The sequence below is a fragment of the Nipponia nippon genome, unplaced genomic scaffold (assembly GCF_047370975.1).
Source record: "Nipponia nippon isolate SJK-2023a ecotype South Korea unplaced genomic scaffold, ASM4737097v1 scaffold_5, whole genome shotgun sequence".
NCBI lineage: Eukaryota > Metazoa > Chordata > Aves > Pelecaniformes > Threskiornithidae > Nipponia > Nipponia nippon.
Genome location: NW_028262369.1, coordinates 1348072 through 1372661, shown reverse-complemented (window position 1 = coordinate 1372661; position 24590 = coordinate 1348072). Strand labels below are relative to the sequence as shown.

Here is a 24590-nt window from a genome sequence, read left to right as displayed (position 1 = left end):
CAGGAGCATCCCACAGCCCGTGCTTCACCAGCGCTCCCGTGTCTCTCCCTCCCATCACCAGCGTCAGCCCAGCCTGCGCAGGGATGCTGAGAGCCCCCGGCAGCTGCCTGCCTCCCGGCCAGCCTCTGCGTGCTGAAGAACCGATCCCCTGGGCGAGGGCTCGGCGCTTCCCGGGGTCCCTCCGGACCCACGCTCCCCGCTGCACCCCTATCGCCCCACGCCAGGCACGGCACAGGCTGCTTCAGCCCCGTTACCTCAGGAGCACGTCTGTGCCCGTGACACCCGGGCCAGACCCCTCTCCCGCAGGTTTTGCAGCAAGGAGACTCCAGCAGCATCACGCGCACTGCCTGCATCCCAAAATTCCCGTTATTTCCCTGCGCTGGGGCTGAAGCTGATGGCACCGAGCCCGCACACAGCTCTCATTGCCCCGCAGCAGTTTTTCTGGTCCGTAAAGAGCCCAGCCGGTGTGGGCAGCGTGCGGGCAGCCGGGAAGCATCCTCCCCGCAGCCCTCCCACGCTCCTCCGGGGCCGAGGCGTCAGGGATGCGGCCGCACCGAGATGGCGTGTCCGGGGTCCAGCGGACGGACGCGCTTCCCCGCTCCCACTGCGAAAGGGCACGGGCCAGAAATAGAAGGGGAAGGAGGACGCTGTGACCTTTCCAGCAGCCGGTGACAAATAAAACTTTCCGGCTACCTGTAGGAAGGCGCAGGGCAGGCTCCGTTATCGTCTTATCAAAGGACGACGTCCCCTGCGAGCAGGACAGCGATTGCCGCAGTGCCCCTGGGGATTCCTGGAATGAACCTGCCGATGCCTGGCTCCGGCGGTGTACAGCTCCAGATACAGGGTGGGCTCCGGCCGTGGCCGGGAGCTCTTGGGATGCTCCTGGAGCTGAGCAGGGAGGGAGGAGGGGATGGCAGCTGCCACCAGCACAAGCGGGAGGGCAGGTCAGAGCCGTCTCCAGCCCCCCGCTGGCTAACAGGCTCCCGGGGCTGCTCCCCTTGGGACACCCCTGTGCCAGCGCTGGGGCAGTCCTGGGCGGGAGGGGACGGGACCCCCCTGTGCTCAGCCATGTGCACAGCGTGGGGGGGGTCTGGATCTGAGACACCCCCAAAGACACACCTCGGCCAGGGTCAACCTCTGCACCCCTGCACAGGGGACATCCAGAAGCAGCGGGGAGCGTGGCACTGCGGCCATGCGGGGGGAGCAGGGTGCCCCCCACCGAAGGGCTCAGAAATGCCCCCCCAGCCCCCAGCATCAGACCCTGGGAGAAACCTGCGGGGGGGCAGCCCCCCTCCCCTCCTCCTCCTCCTCCTTCTCCCGCCGGGTGCAGGTGGCAGTGCCAGCACCCTCGGATGGAGCAAGTCAGCCGTGCCCCCCCGGCTGTCCCCCTGCTCGCTGACCCGGGCGGGGGGACGGCAGCCGGCTCCCCCCGACCTCCCCCCTCGCAGATGGCGTGGGCAGCCAGCACAGGTGGCCCTGTGCCATGGCAGATTGGGGCCGGCTGCCTGCAAAACGCCCGCGAAGGGCCGCGTCCCCGCCACGGCTCAGGGACGAGAGCGACGCCAGGGCCCCCGCCACGGCGTGGGGGTGCAGAGCCGAGGGGGGCACCGGCGACAGCTTTGGGTCCCCGTGCTGCCGTGCCTGGGGCCGGGGCCGGCTCTTCGGAACTGGAGCCAGAGCCCTGTAAAATACTAAACCGAGGATGCGGCCAGGCGACAGGGAGCCTGTGGGTCCACAGCGAGGGGGCACACAGGGTCCCCTGGCTTGGCCCCAAAGAGACGAGCCAGGCCAGAGCATCAGGCGGTTTTGGGAGGGTCCCGTTTTAAGGAATTGCATCAAACAATGCAATGCAGAGGCAGCCCGACGCGGATGTCTGGGCCGGATCCAGCATCTCCTTGCAAGGAGCCTCTCGGGCCAGAGCTGTCCCTGGTCCTTCCAGCCAGCGCCAGCACTTGGGTGGCTACCAGGCACAAAACGGGGTGGCCTGAGGCTCACTATTGTAGGAGAAAGGGACCTGCAAAGGGAGAAGGGGGCACCCAAGGTCTGAATCATCCCCACGGGGGGCTTCTGTCTCTCTCCAAGGGTGACGGTGCTCAGCCCCACACAGGGATCCCAAGGCATGAGCTCCAGGGTGGGCACGGGGTGGGGACGATGGCGGGGCCGTCCCAGCTCGAGGGGTCCATCGCATCGCGCCAAGGCAGGCATCCTGCGCTGGAGACGTGGTGCAGGAGCTGTCAGGGCAAGGGTGGCAGGTGGAGCAAGTAAATGATTAATGCCGGAGAAAACCAAGCTGGCACCCTGCCCGTCACTTGTCGATAGGAAAAGTTGATGTTGGGAGGGGAATTTTCACGTCTAACCTTCCCCTCCCGCCTCTGCCCCCCGCCCCGGGGGCAGCGGGCTGGCACAAGGAGCCAGCCCCGAGCCACGCACGCACCCAGCCCCAAACCAGCCTCTCGCCGAGCACGTTCTCCTCCAGCCCAGCTGGTTTTGCTCCCAGCCTGCTCCGTCTGTGCACATTAAAGCTTTTTCTAGGTCTGAACTGCTTTTGGCAAGCCAGGCTCCTGTTGGCCTATCCCTCTCCCCACCACCCTCCCCATGGCTGGCTCCCCCCATCCGCTCCCCGTCTGGCTCCCGCTCCCCCTCCCCGGTCGAAGCCCTGCCAGGGACATGGCAAATCAGCGAGAAGCCTGCGGGGCAAATCGGTACAAATGAGACCAAGCAAGAGTGTGGGGAGGGACGGCGAAGGGGGGGGGAATGACTCCTGGGTTGGCGCTTCTGTTCCCGAGTTTGATGTTTCCTGCAAACAACCCTGTAAATGCTCAGGAGCGGCTCTGGGAGTCACCTGCCCCCCGCCTCGGCAGGGTCTGGGAGCGCTGGGTCCCAGCCGGGGGGCACAGCCCTCGCCCCGCTCCCCCAGCCTCCCCGCAGCCTCCCGGCCCCGAGCAGGGACCCAGCTGGTTCGGGAAGGGGGGCCGAGCTGTAAGTCCTGCCATTTCAATCTGTTTCGGGGCTGGATGGGGTGGGCAGGGGGTGGAAGGCGCTGGGGGCGGCCGAGGGTCTCACTGCGGGTCCGGGCAGGGGAGCAAAAACCCACCCAGGACCTGGAGGGGGAAACACTCCCCCTGTTAAAAGCTGCCTTCTCCCATCCGTTTTGCACTCTCCCAAAAAAAAAAAAACCCCAGGCGCCCCGTGCCGCAGCCAGGCGCTCGGCTGGGGGCAGGAGCTGGGACCCGGAGAGGGGATGTGCAAACTGCGGGAACGGGCAGAGAAACTGCTGGGTGCAGGGACGCGATCGTTTCCAAGTGATGCTCTTTGATCCAACTCCCCAGCCTCTTTGCAAGCGTTGTAACTCCTTATTAAAGGCGCTCGGCACCGGGGAGGTCATATGGGGCCTTTCTGCTTGGGTTGCTCGCCTAATGACATGTCCGATTGCCTTCGCCGGGAATTTGCTCACGCGAGCCTCTGACAATAGAAAGTTTGTGGCAGATTTTGGACCGTTTCCCCGTGCCCGTGTGGTGGATTGCAGAGGTCTGACTTTTCTTCTCGCTAAAAAATGAAGCAGCGTGTCGGGAACCAGCTCGGGTGGGCACAGAGCGCAGATTAATTTTAACGTATTTACCTCGCCGCGTTCGTATAATAATCAAGAAGAGCAATGGTTTTCTGCAGGCTTGGAGACATGATAAGTATTTGCAATTGTGAAAAAAGAAACACAAACGGAGGAGAAGGGTGAAATTTAGCAGTAAGGCAATATTATCCATATTATCCGTAATTTTTTTTCCTTTAAATCCTTCTTAATAGAAGGAAAAATGAAACTGAGCTGCTGAATTGTTGGAGGAGGTTAGTTACTGAAGTGCTTAATGGTGTCGAGTAGGAATATACCTCCTCACACCAGACAATGCGTGTTTACGGTAATTTCGGCAATTAAATCAAGAGGCCACATAACGAGGAACAGTTCACAGCAGTCAGAGCCTTCCTAGGGCCTTAGGAAAAAAAAAGAAAAGCAAGGAAACCAGGTCAGTAAGACCCAAATGTGTATCGCGGTGGTGCCAGCCCTGGGACTGGGATGGGGAGAGGGTTTGGGTGTCTGTCGGGTGCTGCCTGCACTTTTGGCCATCCGCTGGGTGCTGCCTGCACGGCTGCACAGGGTCGCCCTGTGCTCGCCCTGTCCCGCTCCCCAGCCTCCACAGGGAGGATCTGGGTTCCCCTCGGCGAAAATCCGGGATGGGAGGTTATGGGTGTGTCACCCCCCATCCCCTTGGGTCTTCTCACCCTTCCCTGGAGCCCCCCAGGCATTTCAGAGCCCTGCCCGACCCAGAGGCAGTTTGGGGGGGCCCAGGTTTGAATGGGGGGAGGCAGAAAGTCACCCCCTTCCTGCGCAGGCATCTCAGGGGCTGGCAGAGCGGCTGCTCCTGACGTCCCGGCCCAGCACCCTCCGGTGCTGCCAATGCGCGGTGCCGGGCAGCCCGGGCCTCGCAGGAACGCGGCTGCACGGCCATCTCGCGTGGTCCCGTGGCACAGCACAGGTTAATGAGCTGCCTTCCCCGCTTTATGCACCAGCTAATAACATCCCGGTGGCGTGTAAAGTCCCGGTGGCTTTGCCTCAGGCCGTTGTTACTCCTCCTGGTCATTCCTTGGCCAGTCCAGACCTCGATGGGTGATTTCATGGCCAAGTGCTACCTGCCCGCTCGGCATCTCAGCCTCTGCCTTCAGCGACATCCCTCGGCTCCCATCCCCGCGCTGCAGCCCAAACGCTGCCCACGGTGCGGGGCTGAGCTGCTCTGCCATTATTTTAGGGGGGAAGGAGCTGGAAATGCAGGGAGCAAGACCACCAGGCAGCATCACCCTGGGTGCCACCTCGATCTGCATTAAAAAAAAAAAAACAATCAAACACCCTTATCAAGAAACAGGCAGAAGGCAGAGAGGCGTCCGCTGCTTGCACGTGAGCCCGCAGCGTCCCAAATGTTCCTGCCTGAGAGTAAATACGTGTTTCGGGGGGAAATCTGCCCGCAAAGCGGCTGCAAAGAGGAGTGCTGCCTGGCATGCTCGGGGACCGCGCTGGCCAGCCTCCTCCCAGGGCTGCGTCCCTCCTGCTTCCCTCCTCTCTGCTGGGAGCGTCTTATCCCCCAGGAAAAATCAGCGTTTCTCTCCTGCAGGCTTTGCGCGTCTCCCTGCCTGTTGGCCTGGAATCAGGGCGATCCCAGCCCTGCAAGAAGTCTTCTGGCTGGTTCAGCTCCTGCACCTTCACTGGAGTCGATCCCAACCATCTCTGCTGCCCTGCGATTTCCCTCGCTGTTCCCAAGCTCCCCCCACCAGCAGCGAACCATTTCCCCTTTCGTTTTTTATTCCGCAGCTGGAGTTGCTTGTGCTCGCCTAAGGATGGGGAGGGAGAAGCAAGGGAGGTTCCTAATTGGGGCCGTTTAGAAATGGGGTTTACAACGGGCTGGATTTCACGGACGTGGTCACCGAAGTGCACCGGTGCCGCAGCCTGTACTGCCCGTACCGCTGCCAGATTGGCGCATCAACCCCCCACCAGTTTAGTTTATCAGCTTTTACCTTAAATATACCCAGTCCTTTGCAAGTGGCAGCTCCTCGGGGGCTGGTTAGACCTTCTCGGGATTTAAACATTTCCCTCCTTGGTTGCATCCTAAAAACACAGCGGCTGGAGACAGTGCCGGGAGCTGGCAGGCGGGAGCAGGGACGACCCGCGTCCTCCCAGGTGTGGGAGCAGCATTGCACCAGCCCCCCCTTTTCTAGGCGTGGTTGAAATCACTGACCCATCTTGGCCACATTTGAGCTAAAAAGAGACCTGTCCTCTAGCCTAGGGGAGGGGGGATCTTTTGGGGGTTGCCCTGGGAGAGCCAGGGTCCCAGCCAAGGAGGGGTGCACTCTGCCTGTGCCAAGGTCTGTCCCCCGCGACCTGCTGTCCCCTGCCCTCCCCTGCCCACCCCTGCCTGGCAGGGCGTCCAGCAGGAAGGAGGGAGCGAGCCAGTGTGTCTGCCAGTGGGTCCGTGCACCGAGGAGCCACGGAGGAAGGCTCTGTGGCTGCATGGGGCGATCCCAAATGAGGGCTGGGTGGCTGCCACCAGCAGGGCTCTGCTTGGGAACCCTGCGGGGACGCTGACCCATCTCAGAAAGCCCCAAGAGGGTCAGCTGTGGGACAGCCAAGCAATCCTCCAAGCGCTGCTTGCGCCAGCCCACGCTTGGCTGAGATGCGTAGAGGTCCCTGCAGGAATGCAATGGCCCCTGGCTCGGGGTGCCCTGCGGTGTGGGCGGCTCAGACCCATCAGGGAGCACCCGGGCTGGACCAACCTCAGCCTGGGCTCTGGGAAGGCTGTCAAGCAAGTCCTCCTCAAAGTCCTTTCCAGCCTCGTGAATGCTGAGAAGGTCCCAGGGTGAGTTTACCAGGAGCAAATCGTGCTGGAGCAGCATGACTGCCTTCTGCGAGGAGACAACAGGATGCCTGGATAAGGGGAGAGAAAGGGATGTTGGTTTTGTGACCTTAGCGGGTCCCCTGCCATGGTCTCCTGCAGTACCCTCATGGCCAAATTGGAGACACAAGGACAAGGCGGGTCAAAACCTGTCTGGACTGCCAGGCCCAATGCGTTGTGCTGAGCAACGCAAAGTGCAGCTCCTGGCTGGAGAAACGGGCTGGCAGCGACCTGCCGGCGCTCAGCAAAGGGAAGTGCAAAGCCCTGCGTGTGGGATGGAGCAACCCCGTGAAGCAGGACACGTCCAGGGCCAACCGGCTAAAAAGCAGCTTTGCAGGAAAGGAGCCGCATCCATCACCCGAGCAGAGCCAGGACATTGTCTGCCGGGAGCTGGACCAGGAAAGGATGGGAAAGACCCTGAAGAAGCAGGAAGCATTGAATGGAGACATGAAGACACGAACGGGGAAGGTTGAGGGAAGGGCTTGTGATGCCCACGACATCCTCTCCTGTAGCAAAGGCAACGAGGCGAGTGAGGGTACAGCAATGGACACACACAGGAGCAGAAGACGGGTGGACTGCAAGGGAGGAGGTGGGCAGGCAGAGGAGGAGCGAAGGCTCTCTGCCCCCATCCTCAAAGGAAATTGGGTGGATTCGAACTGGAATAAGGTGAATTTTCTGGTTGCAAGATGGAGACCTGTTCGTTGGAGTAGGACGCCCGAGCAGCTAGTACAAACACAGCAGGTATGTCATGGGAGAGAGCTCAGGATGTGAGAAAGGTTATATCAAGATGGGAACCTTTGGCCAACTTGGGGGTGTCTCAGAAGACACGACAAGAGCTGGGCTCTGCTCGGCCAGCAGAAGCAAAGCAGAGAGATCTCCTTCCTTTTTCATCATTCCCATCCCCAGGGCATTTAAGGAGTGTGAACTGTCCAAGGGTAAATGGAAACTGAAAAGGAGGAGAACATTTCTAAGTATTGGTGCTGAGGAACTTGACTGCAGAGGTTTGGGAAGGTCATGGAGCCTTCTGAGGGGACAAGGGGTGACAAAATGCACCTCGTTGTGTGACAGAGCTCATTGCTTTGCAGGGGAGGTGGCAGGGTGCACTGTGTCCATACCCAGCCTGGGGACCCGTGCTCGCAATGGGGCAAAGAGATGATCTAATGCCTGTGTCCACGCTGAGGACCCTCACATGGCTTGGTCTGTGGTGGGAGGGAGAGGTGGAATTGGGGAATCAGCGCGGAGCTGAGCCCCACACCGCCCCCTCAGCCTGCTGCCTGTGTGCCACAGCACACGGGAGGGGACGGGCCTGGATGAGCAGGAGAAGGGGCTTCTGGAGATGTGCAACCATCCCCAAATGTCTGCCCAGCAAGGGCATGCTGAGACGGGCATCTCCCAGGGCAGTGGTCACAGGCAGTGGGACGCCGTCCTGGGCTGTCAGACCAGCAAGAGAAGGAGAAACCTGTAAGTGGGGAAAGAAACTTCAGAGGTTATAGAAGCTGGAAGAAGTTACATAAGTTTTCCATGTGCAGCATATCATGTCCAGCATGAAGGTGACTACATCAAGCACCCTTCCAGCCCCCGGGAACAGGGAAGATAACACTTTGGACCTCCAGGCACCCTGCACATCACCGGCATGACAGACTACCACATAGGAGAGCTGGACCATACCTTCCTATTCCAGCTGCATGCACTTCTCAACCCCTTCCTCCCAGTTCTCTCCAGATGTTCGTCCTCCTGCCCAGCTTACTATGCCAGCGCTGGACACCATCTCCTCTGCACACCTTTAAGTTCCAGCCACGCTGCTGACCCTCCTGGCTTGCACTCAGCCACCTTCCCCTCTATCCAGCTGCACATTTTCATTTGGAGACTGGTGTTGTCTTCATAGATTTGGAAGTCTGCTTGCCATTGAGCCACTGACTCCACGGCTGGGAGCCTGTGGTCTCCTGGGGCTCCATTAGCAGGTAGAAGTGGAGGTGGAGGAAGATGTAGGAAACTCCTGCAGTGGGGCTCAGGCATAAGCTTGTGCGGGTGGTTGATATAATGTGGAGAGACAGTCTTGCATCTCCTCACCAGGACCTGCCTCTTCCCCTGAAGGGCTTGCAGCAGGAAAGGCTGTGGGTGGAAAGCCTTTCGCGGTGGAGGACCCTCGCATCTCTGGAGAGTAGCCTGGAGGCTGTGACGGCCTGATCTCATCTCTCAAGGAGCCTGTGAATTGCGTTGTGTGTGTCACAGGCAGAAGACGATGACTCCAATCCATTGACACTTGGTTGAACGCTTGCCACCACGCGTGCTTTTCATAGAATGCTGGGGTTGCCCCAGGGAGTCTTCAGGCTAACTGAGATTCAGGGACAGACAGCTGCTTTTCGGGGACGGAGGCTAGAGGCAGAGGTGCTCAGGAGAGGTCAAGACATGCTTCTTGAACAAGCACACAGATGGGAGAAGATTTTGACCCCAAATTAGGGAAGACTTGTGTGCGTGAAGGTGCTGTGGCTCTGGCACACAGCAGGGAGTGAGTTCATCATCTGGCTTGAAGGACGCTCCAAGGCTGGGAAGATGATCCCAGACAGGCCACACTTTGAAAGGCAGCAGTGCTCACAAAGACGGAGCTGCCTCATGTCTGGGCTGGTGTTTGGGAAGGGCTACAGGCTGGCTTTGGGTCTGCAGGTGGCCTCACCAAAAGCTGTCTGTAAAGGAAACCAGAGCTTTCCCAACCAGAAACTCCAGATCCCTCCAAATGCTGGAGAACTAAAGGTTGGGAAGCAAATGCTAGTGGATTTTTAGACCACAACTGACTTTGGCTTGGCCCCGGGATGTGAAGCACATGGTTTGGTGACCCCACACATGGAGACATGCAACTGGTGATGAAGAACCCTCCAGGCAGCAGACCCACGCTGAGCTACAGGACACGGGTAACAGCCTCCGGGCCTCGCATGCAAAGACGTGGTGGGCGGGCAGATGTGGAGGGACTGGCAATTTGGGGCAGATGGGAAACCCTAGGCCTTTCTGAAGACATTATGTGGCTCTGGGAAGAGAAGAGATTTTGGTGCGACAATTGAGACCAAGCCAGAGGAAGGCACAGCTCGAGGTGGGAATAGTTTCAAAGCTGCTGATGTAGGGACCCCCAAAAGCAGAGGTAGCAGGATGGCCGCACACGGTCACTTTACAAGAGCGGTTCAGCACACAGCCACCATATGGGGCGAGGTTCGGGCGGTGCAGAGCTCCCAGGCCCCACCAGCAAGGCTTCCCTCCTCTTGCCGAGTGCCTGCTGCTTTCTCATGGCCAATTGCCTTCCTCCCAGCATCCGATAAATGCTTAAAAGCTCAAATCACACAACCCCAGGCTATGAAAACAAAAAGGGACCCGATATCCGCTAACAGCCAAGCAGCCCCTGCGGCAAAAGCACGTAGTGTAGGGAAAGTGGTTTGCATCGATCGGTGGCTCCCCGCTGCCACCCGCTCCCCTCCCTGCGATGCCCGTCTGGCTGCTCCAGCCTCGGCGCTGGCAAAAAAGGGATAAAACTCCATGGAAAGCACCAGACGGGAGAGTCCGGGTAAGGGCAGGAAAGGGGTGGTTTGTGGGGTTAGTGTGAGAGCGCATAGAAAAGCCACCCCACTGTACCGTCCTGGCTAGCACAGTCCTCAGGGCAGCGAGCTCCCCGGGATGGCAATTGCTGCCGATAAATAGCAATGCCGGGACCGCACAGATTGGCGTGATGCTGAGCCCTGGGAGCACGACCGACCTGGACAGCCCAGATGGAAGCAGCTGGGTGGAGGTCGGTGCAGGGAAGAGTTGTCCCTGCAGTTGGTGCTGGGTGTGCAGGGGACCGCAATTGAATTCCCACCTGGGCAGGGTAGGACCAGCTCATGAGAGACCATGGGAGCCCACCGTGGCAGGACGAGGTGGAAGGCAGGAGGTTCATCCCAGCTTCACTGAGTGGAGAAGAACTTCTGCGCCTTTCTTGAGCCCCTTCCTCCATGCCATGTCCTACGGCCATCTGGGAAAGGTTGAGGGCAGCCAATTTCCATGGGAGCATTGCGGCTCCCTGGCAGCCTACACGCACCATTGGCAGACTTGGAGGACAGTGACAGAGAAGGGAGGACATCGGTTTGAGAGTTGGGGTCTTTGTTCCAGCCAGAAAAGCTCTTGGGGGTCTGAAAAGCAGATCAGGACAAGTTGACAGTGGCAGAACTCCTCCGATGGACACACACACTGAAGAAGACCTTTCTTTGAACCAGACTGCTGCACCTCAGCAGAGCCTTTTTGCCTCTCCCTCCCCTGAGAGGTGGGCACAGGTATGCCCACCGATGGGTGGAGAGGGCTGCAGTGCTGGTTTGTGTTGGTACAGGGAACCCAACGGACTGAGCCCCTTCCTGCAAACGGCTGCCACAGACCGGGAGAAGGCTCGGGGAAGGGGAAGAGGTCTGGAAGGGTTTGGCCCTGTGTCCAGCTTCAGCCTGGAAAGGAGACGGTGAAGCAGGGGTGTGATGGTGAACCATGTGGCTGGAGGGTGGACAGGGACCATGGTTGCTGCTTCCTCCAGCCAAAGAGTTGGGGGGCATCAAAAAAAACTTGTGGGGATCAACAAGCTCGGGAAGCTGAAGGAGGAAGCTTTGGGGGCTGAATATTTCCACAGCTTGAAGAGAAGCCCGTGCAGACTCACGGTGGGGAGGGCCACTGCCGTGTGCTGCATGCGGCGGCACATGGTCTGCTGCGGGGATGCGCTGTGATGGCTGAGGGGTTAGGAAAATCGGAGCGGTACCATAGATGCTTGCCCTACATCCTAGGAATCTGCTTTGGGCAGTTATTAGAGACGTGAGCTAGATGGATGGTTGATGCAATGCAGTTCGGCTGCCCCAATGGTTGTATGCACTTCCCTGCGTCCCTGTGTCTGGAGCTCAGGCCGGGGCTGGGATTTTTTAAGTACTGGAGCACTGGGGACTGCCGATCGCCTTCCTGGGCGTCTCTCCCTTCTTCCTTCCCTTTGTCTCTCTCCCTCTTTCTTCTCCTCTTGCCACTCCACTCCCTCCATCTGACCATGGCCCCCCTCCCCTTGGCGGTCCCGGGGAGGAGAGCAGGGATGCTGCAATTCCCAGGCACAGGTGCGCGGTCCCCGCCGCGCGCTGCCCCCAGGCACGGCCCCCACCGCCGCAGCTGACAGCCCACTGGAAATAATGTGTTGTGGCAGAGAGAGACTCAGCAGACCACGAAGATCTGCTGGTGCGGGAACTGCTCAGCAACCAGGAGCTGCAACGCCTGTCTCCCAGCTCTGCAGGGCCTGATCCGGCTCTGGGGATGCCTCCGCTCTGCCGGAGCCTGCTTGGCTCACACGCGGAGCACTTTCCCACCCTCTCCCCTTCTTTTTCTTTGCTCTTTCCTCTTCTGCTCCCTTGCTGTTCCTCTTGGCAGCATTAGGGAGGTGGAAGCAGCCAAGCTGCCCTGTCCCTGCACAGGACGGCTCCCTGCCGTCCTCCACCGGGCACAGGAGGGGAACGAACGGCTTTTGCAGCAGTGTTGGAAAAGGAGGATCAGCTGTGCAGGAATGGAACAACCAGTTCCAGTCTCCCAGCAAAGATTTAATCTGCCTCTGGCATATAAGCAGCAAATGTTTGTTCAACTGACCTGCAAACAGGCGGCGTGCATCGCAGCGGGGCCGAGGCGCCCAGCTCCCCGCTCAGCTGCTCTTTGTTGCGGCTCTAGCAGGGTGGGTGTACGGGGAGATGGGGCAGGGGACCAGGGCACAGCCACATCCAGGAGGCTCGGGGCACCCCAGGCTCGGCGGCTGGAGCCAGGGAGTGATGCTGCGAGGGACCCCATCCTGCACAGCTGCTGCTCCATCCCTTCTGCTCCCCTGCGCATCGCAGCGTGTGTGCAGAGCTCTCACGGCTCACAGGCGTGACGCACGCAGAAAGTGTCTGAGGGCTGAAGGACAAGCGTGTCCCTGCGGGCAGGCGGGCAGGCTGCCGCTCGCTGTGGTGAACCTGCAGGCAGGCGGCCCCGAGCTCTGCCTGCACATCCCACTGCGATGGGAGAAATCAGCCTTGGCTGCTGCAGGGCAGGTCTGCACCCCTGGAGCTCCCCTCAAAATCCCAGGGGACACGGGTTCACTACAAGGGGACGTTTTTGCCTATTTTCTGCAAGACCAGATCTTAGCGGCAGGGTCAGCATCCAGCTCAGCCAACGTGGGCATGCAGAGGCTGTCCCCAAACCCTGCCTGCAGCCCAGCCTCCTCGCAGGCTCCTGTGCCGCACTGGGGAAGCCGCGGCATGGCTTGTTCCCTGCCCCATTGCAGGCAGGAGATACTCTCTGCTGTTTGATGACAAACCTTAGGAAGAAAGTGGCAAGGGTCCTACGCAGGTAATTCCCTCTCCCGTCACGCAAATGCTCTCACCATGCTCCCAGGGGAAGGTGATGCCCCTTGGTGCCGGTGCTGAGGAGAGTGGGTAGCAGAGCACGGAGCATCCTTGAGCCCGGCATGGCCACCGCCTGGGCATGGGGCTGGTGGGACTGTCCCCAGGGCCACCGCTCTGCAGGGCACGCGGTATTCCAGGCTGCGGCCAGAGCAGCAATGTGTCCCCAGAGCAGGATGCTCGGAGGAGGGAGCACAGGGCCATGGGGCCGTGGGGTGCGCAGCCAGCCCCAAGGACGTGGGCTCACCGAGGGGAGCTGTCTGCAGCAGCCATGCCACCCAGCCCTGGGAGGTGGGGAGCAGCGCGGGGCCGCACGGCTGCTGCCACGCGAGCCCCTTCCCTGCCCATCCCACTCTGATCCCAGCTCTTCGGCCCTGCTGTGCCCGTGCCCCCCAGGAGCTGCAATGCTCCCCCCCAGCCCCGCGGGGAAGCCCCCCAGGCCATGTGCAGAGCGATGAGGGCTGCGCCTGGGCTGGGCGCACTCCAGTCCGGTGGGGAGCAATGCCCATCGCAGGGGCTGTCAGGTCCTTGAGCCACTGCCTGGACCTGCCCCTGGGCAGCTCCTGGTCCTGGCTGCCCAAAGCGCAGCGTGCCCCGGTGCACAGACACGCTCTTTCCCTTCCCATCCTGCAAAACTCGTCTCCCTCTCCCCAAAAGCCGGGCAGCAGATTGTTTCCCCAAACGGCTCCAGCTGCCACCTCGGTGGCAATCTGGAGATGCTGCTGCCCCCTTCTCCTTCCCGGGATGGGCATCCCCACACCAGCCTGGCTGCAGGGTCTCCGGGGTAGAGCCTGGGACCTGCCACATGGGGGAAGGATTTGGCCCGTGAGAAATGAGCCCCACTCACGCAGAATGAGCCCTCAAATTCCCTGCCCTCCCCAGGAGAAAGGCAGGGTTTTGTTCTAATGGGGAAGAAGCCAGCAAGTCCCTCCAGGGCAAAGCGGCATCTGGAGGGGTGCCGCAGGCGTGTGCATCGGTGTCGGGTGCCCTGCGACTGCAGGAGGTTGCTGCTTGGCCATCGGTGGAGGAGCCCGGTTTCGTGAGTGAGGAGCCCCTGCAGACCCGGCTCCTCTGGGAGGTGAGGGCTCGGGGTGCTGTGCTCCCCTGCCCGCTCCCGGCGCAGGCGGGGGGACAGGCTGGAGGACAGGCACGACCCCGCTGTCCCCAGGGAGGCTGCGGTGGGAAGCACACAAGAGCCAGCCCTGCGTCGGGGGGCTGTGGGCGATGTTTCCCAGACTTTTCAGTCTTGGGGAAGATACCTGGAAGTGGGGAGGTGTGTTTTAGCCCGGATTGGTTTTCCAGGCTGGATTACCCCTGGCCTGGCACCGGACAGGGTCAGCCCTGCACAGCCAGGGAGGCAGGACCGCCTTTCCAGCAGCAACACCAAGTTAAAGGCAGTCTCTCCCCGTCCAGTCTGTCCATCCAACTGTCAGCTTTGCACCACAACTGCACGTTCACGTGCAGGGTTGCAGGGATCTGCATTTAGCTCAGCTCTGCACCAGTTTTGGCACGTGAGCTTGGGGACATCTCGGTTGGCTCCAGCACTGTGGCACCCCAGGAGACGGCAAAGCCGCGCAGTCCGTGCCCAGCACAGCGCTCGGGGCTGCGGGTGGGTTTCTCCTCCCTTCCCTGCCCTCAGCTGGGGAATCGGCCCTGGGCTGGGCTGGGGCTGCCCCAGGGAGGCTCCGGCTGGGCGGGCAGGTCGCCTGGGAGCTTCAATGTCAGCTCGAGGTGGTTTAGCTTCAACGCCTTTAATAGTGTTTGTTTTCCTTTTCCTCTGGGGTGATTTGACAGAAGGGGATTAAAAATGGGGCCAGCATGTACAGGCACACCAATAGGGCTTGGGCAAAAATTCCGTCACTGGCCTGGGTGTAAATCCAAAGCAGAGGTACCAGCAGCTCCAGTCCCTGGGGCCAGCAGGTGCCCACGGAGCAGAGCCATATCCCGGGGAGCCACAGGCACAGCTCACCAGCTCCTTGCTCTCCTTCTTCCAGGGCACACAGTGGTTCCCGGAGAGGTGCAGGAAGATTCACGGGCCGTGCCCCTCCGTTCCCACAAGGAGCCACCCCCAGGCACCCACCACCATGTCCAAGGACGATGTGGGCTGCAAGCTGACCTCGGTCTACAAGCACAAGGAGAGGAAGCCAAAAAAGCCCCACTACATCCCGAGGCCATGGGGCAAGCCGTACAACTACAAATGTTTCCAGTGTCCCTTCACCTGCATGGAGAAGTCCCACCTCTACAACCACATGAAGTACAGCCTGTGCAAGAACTCCCTCTCCCTCCTCATCGAGTCCGATTGGCCCTACAAGAAGGGCAATCTGCTCCACCCAGAGCTGCGGCTCCTGCACGCAACGGAGAGCTCCCGCCTCCGCGGGCGGCGGGACGAGCAGGAGACTTGCGACTCCTTGGCCACATCGGGAGGGTCGGTTAGGACCAAGCAGACCTCCGGCAGGGACGGGCACAAGGACAAGCCGATGCCAGGGGTGGAGATCCTGCCTGCTGAAGGGGCTGGTGAAGAAGGTGGCGCGTTCCAAGAGGAGGAGGAGGATGTTGCTGGCCTGTTGAGGGAGATGGATGCGGGGGAGAAGAAGGAGAAAAATGAAGAGGCAGGTTGCCAAGGTGACCCAGCTGAACCAGAAGTGAACACTTTGGTCTTCGGTTTCAAGAACAAGAGGGACAAACCTTGCAAGGAGGTAGAGCCCGACTTCATCATCACGGACGTCTTCTCTCTCAAGAACCACGTCATGAAAAGCAGGGAAATGGCCTCCCCAGATCTAGATGCTAAGCCAAAGCATTGCAAAGTGCCAAAGAAATGCCTGGCCAGCAGCGGGATCCTCATGGAGCAGTGGAAGCTGGTAGCAAATGGGCAAAGGAGGAACACACCTGAAGTCTCCCCACCTTGTACCGACAGCAACATCATCCCGTGCTACCCACCTCCAGCCTACAGTGACTACCACGAACCTCAGGGCCTCAACCTCTCACTGCTGGGTATTAACTACCCGTTAAACCCCAGTCTCTTCTCCTACCTGAGCCCCACCATGGCCAACAGTGCTACGACACACCCGCACTTGGCTCAGCTGCCCTTCCTGGCCTCCACAGCCCAGCTGATGCACCCACATGCCTCCCACTTCCAGCCTCTGCAGAGCCCCGAGCGCTCAGCCTTCCTTCCCCGCTTCTACTACCCCTTGCTCTTTGAGCACACCTTCAGCTCCACTGAAAGCAAGATGTCCTCCAGCAAGCCAGAAGCCCAGCAGCTGGTGGGCTCTGTCATGCCCACGCTGCCCCAAGCCAAACCTCCCAGTGAGCCAACCAAACCAGGGCTGCTGAAGGTACCAGTTCTGAAGACAGGTTTTCCTTGGTCCAAAGGTGCCAGAGAGCAGCCAGCCCCCGAGCTCAGCCACCCCGCCATGCTGGGGCAGGAAGAAGAGGAGAAATGGCTGTCCCAAGAGAAGGAGAGCAACCCAACTTTGGGCTTCAACACCCTACACAAAAAGCCAGCCTCTGACATCTACCAAAACATGGTGGGGACGAAGGATGGCGCTTTTGCCCCCAGCAGTGTCCGGAAGACAGAGTTACCGGTGGTGACCTGTCTGGAGACCAGCAACGCTCCAGGCAACCCCCTGAAGAGGAAGTTCACTGCCAATGGGCTGGATTTGACAGGACCCGAAAGGCTGATGCCTGGAAAACTCAGCTACCAGAGCAGGTAAGGTGCCTGTGATCTCTCTGCCTCTTCCTCACATCTGGTCGTGATCCTAAACATCCTCTTCATACCCCATCGTATTACTGATCCCACCACTTGCCCCTAAACCACGAGATGAGTCTCCAAGGGCTAAGCACACTCCAGGCTGGTGGCCCATACCAAAGCAGGGCTTTCTGCCCTTGAGGAGCAAAGGACACAAATAGCCTTCACGTGCATCCAAGCACCTGGGCTATGTCACCACTTGCTGTCCCTCGCCTTCCCCTGTTTTATACAGAGCCAGAAGTGAGGTGGTGTCTGTGCGGTGTGGACCTGCACTCCCCAGGCACCAGGAAATCTCCTCTTGGCTCCCCAGATATCCCAGGGTTGCTGGAACAATCATTGTCTATTTTTAAACATACACATTTACATTCCTTTGATTTGCCTTCTGGTTTCAAAGCCCAGAGGGACGGTCACATTTCCAAACATTTCCTTTTACCTGGGGCTAGAAATGTGCGCAGCTCCTTTTAAGAAAATTTCCGGTCCTCCCCTGGTTGTGCAAGTCCAGCTGTGGCTCCAAGAAAAATGTCACTGTAAAACTCACCGCTTTTGGCACCCGGAGAAGCTTTCTCTGGAGAAGCTCTCCATGGTTTTCTATCTCCACCTGCCTCTTCCCTGCTCTCAGGCTGGCTGGAGAGATCCCCTCCAACTGGGCCTTCAGGACCGTGGGATGGTCATTTCCATTAATGTTCTCCAGTGCTCCAAGAAGAAGGAGAATCCAGGTTTGGCTAGCTAAGGTGGGATCACTTATCAGCGCCATCTCCCCAGACTGGTCTCTCCCTTTGTTGGTGGGTGTCATAAAATAGCCTGTGTCAGGGTCCCTCCACCTCCTGGGAGAACAATGCCAGGAGCAGGTCCAGCTAGGGCTCTGCATGCTTGGGTCAAAGCCCTTCCTGGAAGGGCCTCACACTGGGAGCAGACAGTGGAGGAACCCTGGCTGACCCTGGCAATGCTGGCCCTGGACATATGCCCAAGGATTTTTCTATCTCTTTCCCTACTGATTGTATCTACTTCTTCTCTGCAGTGGTTCAAGGGCCAACCCTGGCCACATCCCCAAGGCCCTGGACCACTGGCACACGGAGGTCCTCGCAGGCCAGCTTCAGGAACCAGAGAGGGGCAATGACACTGAAGTTCTTCCCCCTGTGGGTGCTGGCCTAGACCATGGCCTCTGCAAGCAGAGCAGACCCCAAGAGACTTCTGCCACCATGACAGACTCTGAGGCCACAACTGTGCTTATTGGGGACCTGTCCAAAACCTTAGAAGAGTACCAAGAGGTGGAGAAGAAACTGTCTGATCTGGCAAAGGAGGACACCCCTGGGCAAAAAGAGCTGAGGGACCAGCTGGTCAAAATCCGAAGGGAGCTCTACCACATCCACCAGGCACTGGAGAAAGCCACCAAACCCCACGAGGGACCTCTGGACCTCTCCGTGAAGAGATCCTCTGAAGGTCTGGAGAAGGTCCCGCAGGCCAAGAAGGAGCCCTGCAACATGAGCCTGGGAAGTGAGAAGCTCCACGGCAAAGACCAAATGGCCCTCAACAAATGTATGGCCACCGGGGAGGCTGGAGACGGGGAGGGGCTGCCAAACTGCCTCCTCGAGGCCGAGAACAAAACCATCGACCTGCTGATCAAGATGAGCCGCTCCGAGAGCCTCCAGGCATCCTCCTCCGAGGCCCACCTGGGCGCTGTAATCAAGGCTGAGGTCCTGCCGCTAACCATGCCCCTGGAGCTCCGGCACGTGATGGAGCCCTACTACAGCCGCACCACCAAGTGCGAGGCAGACTCCAGCGTCCTGCTCTGCTCCGATGGCAGATCCAGCACAACCCAGGGCCCTCAGCTCCCGGTCACCACTGAGGATGGGCCCCTGGGCTGCCGGGCCATGCAGCACTCCCTGTCCTGCAGCCTTCCCAGTGAGACAGATGCAGCGTGTGTCCACAGCCCTCTGCATGCTGACCCCTAAGTCCACCTTGCTTGAAAGCTCCTGGATCTCACTGACCACCTCATGCTTCACCTTCCTAGTGTCCCACCTCTCCGTTCCCCCTCTTCCCCACGGATGAAAGTTTAACCACTGCCTGGCTGGGGCCATGTTGCATGGCGTCCCAGCCAGCTCCCCCAGCTGACTCCACAAGGTGTAAAAAACCAGTCCCTGTCCTACCCCAGTGTCAAGGACGGTGCTCCTGGGCTCTGCATGCTCCACAGCCTCAGCTCCCTGGTCCTGGAGCTCCCTTTGAAAGGAAAGTCACTAGCAGGCAGAAAAAGAAAATTGCTAAAAGCACTGAGCTTTCAGCAAGAAGGCTCATCCAGCCCTCTCATCAGAGACACTCAGGGACTTTTGCGACCCAGCTCCCATGATCTATGGACAGGGGAGGGACCACAGACAGGGTATCTGCAAGGCCAAGCTTCAGTCCAGCCATGGCTGTGCTCAAACAGACTGTGGCTGTCACCTTGTACAGAGCAAAGACACGGTGACTTCGCCCCATGGTGGCTTGAGGGTCACAGCAGGGAATCGGATGCCCAGCTGGACTGACCCAGAGGCCAAGTACTTTCTGCACCGTGGAGACAAGAACATCCTCCCAGCCACAATGACAAGAAGACACAGGAGCCACCTTGCCACAGCCCCACTTTTGGGTCCTGAGCTCTCCTACCAAGGGCATTTGCCACGTGTGGGGACTGCTGGGCTGTGGGGACTTGTTCCTGCCCACCGGTCCTCCAGTGTCTGGCTCCTTCTTTTGCCTTGACACAGAAAGGACCTTCCCCCCCTCTGCCCTCCTGGCCTCTCCCCATGCAGACATGATGCATGTTCCTCATGAAGGCCCCGATCCTGCAGAGTACAGCTCCCGTGAGCTCCTGCCCACTAGTCCTAATGGTGACACATGGGACAGCAAAATGGGTGAGACGATGCTGCCACGAACCCCACTGCTCAAGGGGCAAAGACCCTAAAAACAACTGTGAAGGGACAAACTTGGCCCGTCCCAAGCTGGACCAATGCTGAGCAGCCACCCTCAGCCAGAGCACTGGAGAGCCAACCACCCGGGCAGGTGCCTGCTGCTTGCAGGATGAGCGCTGGCCTTCCCAAAAGGCCACCTTCTCCCCATCCTTGCATGCCTCTGTTGGGCAGGCTGGTACCCACCGCAGAGCAGTCACACCTCCCTGTCCCCTGCCACCCTGCTGAGCAGCATCTGCTCTGGCTCAGGATGTCCCCATGCTTGGGCCAGGACTTCTTGGAGTCCCTCCCACTGTGGCAGGTATCATGTGCTCTCCTCAGCTTGGAAAAGCCAGGCACCCTTTCCTCTCCCATCCACACTCCCTGTTCAGGAGATGGTGGGGTCTCCTGTTAGCACCCAGGGCCTTCACCAACTTGACCTGGTGGCTTGTTCTTTGCAATGAGAAGAGCCAGGATGGGGGGCATGGAGGGCAGGACAGAGACGACAGTAAGCAAAGCCACAAATAAGGGACCTACACAGCACAGCAAGGGAGCTTTAGACGCTGGCTCTTCTCTGGGCACAAAGTGAACAATCCTACTGCGGATGGCTGGAGAAGGTAAGCCTGCACACGGGACCTGGGACTCCCAAGTACTTTGGACCCAGACAACAGGAAGGGTTGACTCTTCTCACCTGATTGCTCTCTGGACAAAGCTTCCACCTCATCAAAGGGGTTTAGTTCTCACTCACGGACTTTGCTTAGGGCACACAGGCCTGTGGAGCTTTTGGTCTCTTCTCTCTGGAGAAAAGTGTGGGACAGGGGGGCATTCAGGAGGAGAGATGCTCGGCTCAGCACCGTGGCCCGTTTGAGCCAGCTCCAGATCTTCCTGATGGGCCATGTCCTGCTGCTTCCCAGCACGGCCCTGGCCCCACAAGGCTCAAGTGAAGGTCATGAGACCCCACCAGAACAGATCCCAGAGCTTGGGTGCAGGATCCTCGATCCCAGAGCCCAAGGGAGGTGGGCCTTTCTTTCTGGGTTTGCATAGTGCTGTCATCCTCGGATGCCGTAACACCATTGGCACAGCAGCCCCCTCCATACCAAGCACCTTGCTCCCATTACCCACTCCCAACAGCCTGCCAGTCTCACTCCAGCCTCTTCTGCCACCCTGTGCCCCTCTGCCACCCTGTCCCCCTCTGCCACCCACCCCTTCCCAGCTCCCTCACTCACACAGCCCTGGCAGCTGCTGTCCCCCACGCCAGCACCTCCCTGTTCCCGTATCTCAGGGCTCCCTGCTCTCCCCCACACCAGCTTCTCTGTGCACCTTTCATGCCGGGACCCTCATCCAGCGCACAGCAGGGCACCCACAGGCAGAGCCAAGAAGCTGGAGCCCCATTTTCCCATGACATCCTTCCCTGCCCACCCAGCCTTTACCTCCTCTGAGGAACAAGAAGACACGTAGGTCCTTCCACCCACCCGGGAGCCCCATCTCCACCCAGCCCCAAGCATCGCGCCGCTTTTCTTAGCAGATCCCCATCTGAACTTGGGCACCTTGGAGGTCCGAGACACCAGAGGGGTAGCTGAGCTCTGTGACCAGCAGCCCTGGGCTTCAGCAGGAGATCCATGCCCAGCCCACCAGGCAGTGCTGCCTTTCCCCCCTTTTTAGCTGAGATATTGCCTGCACACAAGTCACCTCTCCCTCCCCAGCCCCTGACTCCGTCCTGCCACCCCGAGCTGGGATGCTGCCCTGCTCCGTGGTGCCCACGCCGTGAGCTGGGCACCTCTCCTGCGAGCGGAGCCGGCGCCAGCAGCCCTCACCGCGTCGTTCACGGTCTCCCTCGCCTCCGCAGAAAGCCGGGGGGGCAAGTGGGAGGTGGAGGCCGATCACACAGTATTTATTGTTCACAGTTTTACGAATGTACAAAACAAAAACCAAACCATTAAAGGGAAAACCTCAGAGCGGGAGTTGCTGTGGTCGGCACTGTTCTCCTCTCCCGGGAGCCCTGCCTGCTCTGGCCGGGTCCTGCAGCAGCCCCACGCCATGGCTCTCCATCACGGAGCCACACATTCCCCAGGTTTCGGAGGCTCAGGATTAGGCACCAGCAGGATGCGGCCAGATGCTGACGCTGGCTGCACATGGTCAGTATTTACATGGGTGGGTTTTGGCTGTTTTCTTCTGCTGGATCAGCACCGGGACCCCACCGGCTTGTCCTGTGCTGGGGAGAGGGGCAGTCCTCTACATCTGAAGGCAGTCATCAGGAGGAGAAATGCCCTCACGGGAGCCGTGAGGGTCCTGATTCTTCCCGCAGAAGTCCCTGCACACACACACAGCCTTTTCCTTCGCAAAGAGGCAGCCCAGCTCCCTTGACAAGCTACCATGGGGCCGCAGCACCAGAGCCGGGGTCCTGGTGCAGGGAACAGCAGAGAGGAGGCTGCGGGGTCAAGTCCCACGTCCCCAGTGCCACCCTGCCACTTTGCACCTTGTCCCCAGGGGTGCTGGTGGCACCCCCGCAGAGGGGGTGGCTCCCCTCTCTGCCCTGCCGTGGCTGTCCAGGGCAGTCCCCTGCCCAGGGACTCCTGCCTGAAGCCCACCAGGATGAGACCTTGAGGAGGTGGCCGAGCTGGTGGCACCATTCCAGTTGAAAAGATGAAAGCATTTACCTTTGCATTTAAATAATGGATGGGAGTTGAACTACCAGGGTGGCTTATCCAGTCTGCAATCTGCAGCCCCAGGGCCCTCAGCCCGCTCCAGTACAAGGCCCATTACACGGCTATTTGGTCACCCTAAAGGCATCTGATAGTGAGGCATTACCTGCCCTTTATGGCAGGCCCACCCAATAGCCATCTTTCTTGGTCATGGTTGACCAAAGTCCCCCTACTTGCATGTTCCCCCCACTTTCCTGCCAAGCCAAGACCAAGCTGGAGGACCCAGCCAAATCCCTCCCCTGCCCGGCCGAGGCCAGCAGCCCCCCTTCTCCTGGGGCTGGGGGACGTGGGGTCACAGCAGGTCCCCGGCACAGCTTGGAGCCCAGCAGCTCCTGGTCAATGGAGCTGCACAACTTTTATGGGTTTCTAACCCCAGGTGGGTACAGCTGCTCCTGCTCAAGTATTCCTTCTCCTCCGGGTTCAAGAGCAAAGGAGAGCTCAGGGATTGGGAGCAGGGGAAGTTTCCTAATAAACAAACCCTCAGGGAAGGTTTATCTCGGGCAAGGCAGTGGAAGGAACGAGATTTCAAGGTTCCTTGTAAAACAGGAGGTTGTTGCTCTCCCCATCCCATCGGCACAAGGACGTGGCCCCAGGGAAGCTGAGAGCGAAGGACAGCGAGGGTGGGTTTGCTGCATCCCCAGCCAGTTTTCCAGCCCTGTTGGCATGGCTGCGAGCTCCGGCTCAATGCGCTGCCGGCATCAACAGCAAGGGGAGACAGCGCAGGGGCAACCCAGGCACCCCGGGACACGGAGACGGGGCTGCGGTCTGTGGGGAAGGGTGGCAGGACGTCAAGCCAGGCTGCTTCTCGTGAGCAGGGCAGCCCTGAGCATGAGGTGGGAGCATCCCACAGACCCATGAAAATGCCATGTCCCTCGATTCCCCTGGCTTGGTGGCAAAGGGCCAGTGGCAAATTTGGGGCATGGATCCTGTGGTGGAAGAGGACAGTCGCTGCAGAGGCAGAGACCCTGGGCTGCACGGAGGACAGCAGGGGCTGAGGTGGGCATTGCCTCCTCCTGCCGCACCCCAGTCTGGCAGGGGAAACCACGGTCCAAGGGATGGAGCGGCAAATGCCCTTGGGTTTGCCCATGCGTAAAAGATGGCGTAGACACAACCCCGTGTACAGGGAAAGAGGGTGCTGCCACGCGCTGGCAGGGTGCTTGCTGTGGCACCAAGAAATGGGGACATGTTTGATGCCCGGGTGAGTTAACCCCGTGCACACACCGATCAGCAGCTGGGTGGGGGACATCCCAGTGATCTGGGACCACGCGAATCCAGAGGCCGTGGCTGAAATGACAGGGGGAAGGGAAGCACCGAGGTACCCTGCCTGCTGCGTCTTGCCCGGCCGGCTGTGTCAAGGCATCCCGCAACCCACCTGCGGCAGGGCCGGGGAGCTGGGCGCTCACTCGTAACAGTGGGCTACCAGGTGGAACCAGCTGGGGAGGAGAAGTGGTTCCCGCCCAGCACAACCAGTTTTCTCTTACCCCAACATGGGCAGGCCAGAGCTCAGAGCAGTGGAAAGTTACCAAACGTGGACTAAGAAGGGCCAAGGTCGGCCAGGAGATTTCTGAGCAGACATGCAAAGCTGCAAAGACAACCTGGAGCAGAATCGCTCCATCTCGGGCAGGAGGGAGGTAATGAACCGGCTTTGCAGCGGCGGCAGGGCTGAGTGCAGCGCGCGCTCTTTAACCGCGAGCCGAGGGCAGGCGGAGGTACCAGGCTGGGAGGACTCTGGAGCTGGGAAGACAAATCAGGAATTGCCCCCAAAGGGTCCCCATCGTCCCACGGAGCCTGTCCCAGCCCACCTTGCGCTTCCCGCCTGGGGAAAGGCACACAAGGTTTTCTGTCTGCCAAATGACCGCACACTGGGGGCAGTTTCCCCATGACCTTAAGTAAGGAGCTGTGGTGCTGTCACCAAGCAAAGTATCCTAGAAGACACTAGCAGGGGCAGGAGGAACACCATTCTCTTTGTCTCTTCCTCAGTCCTCTTCTCAGCCTTGTCCCTCCCTTTGCTTGGAAGCGTCCGCACACTAGGAGCAAGCAGGGGAGGCTGCTGTCTCCCCTCGAGGCAGAACTGTCATGCCCAGGGCTGGTGGCATGCCAGGAACACGGCACAGATGTGCTGAGACCTGGCCGGGGGCTGATCTGCAAGGGCAGCGCAGCCGCACGGATGGAGAGCCCAGCCCACGCCACCGCCTGCTTTCACCCAAACCGCAGCTCCTCATCCTCCTGGGACCATCTCTGGGGGATGAAGAGGAGCAGAGCTCAGGCAGCCCAGAAGGCATCACCCTACGCACTGCCTGCGGCTCATCTTGGGTCTGCTGCTCCCAGCTGTTTGTGACAGCAGCCCTACTGCTCCTCACCGCTCCCACCATCCCAGCCACCGTGGTGCCATC

At 59.8% G+C, this 24590-nt stretch overlaps 1 protein-coding gene across 1 annotated transcript; it reads left to right on the top strand.

The window, feature by feature from the left end:
• The first annotated feature begins 2754 nt into the window (after positions 1–2754).
• On the top strand, positions 2755–21456 carry PRR35 (proline rich 35). The gene is made up of 3 exons (XM_087732371.1): positions 2755–2979; positions 14830–16541; positions 17599–21456. The coding sequence occupies exons 1-3, from the start codon at positions 2755–2757 to the stop codon at positions 18530–18532; spliced, it is 2871 nt and encodes a 956-aa protein (XP_087588497.1). The 3' UTR covers positions 18533–21456.
• Positions 21457–24590: the final 3134 nt, after the last annotated feature.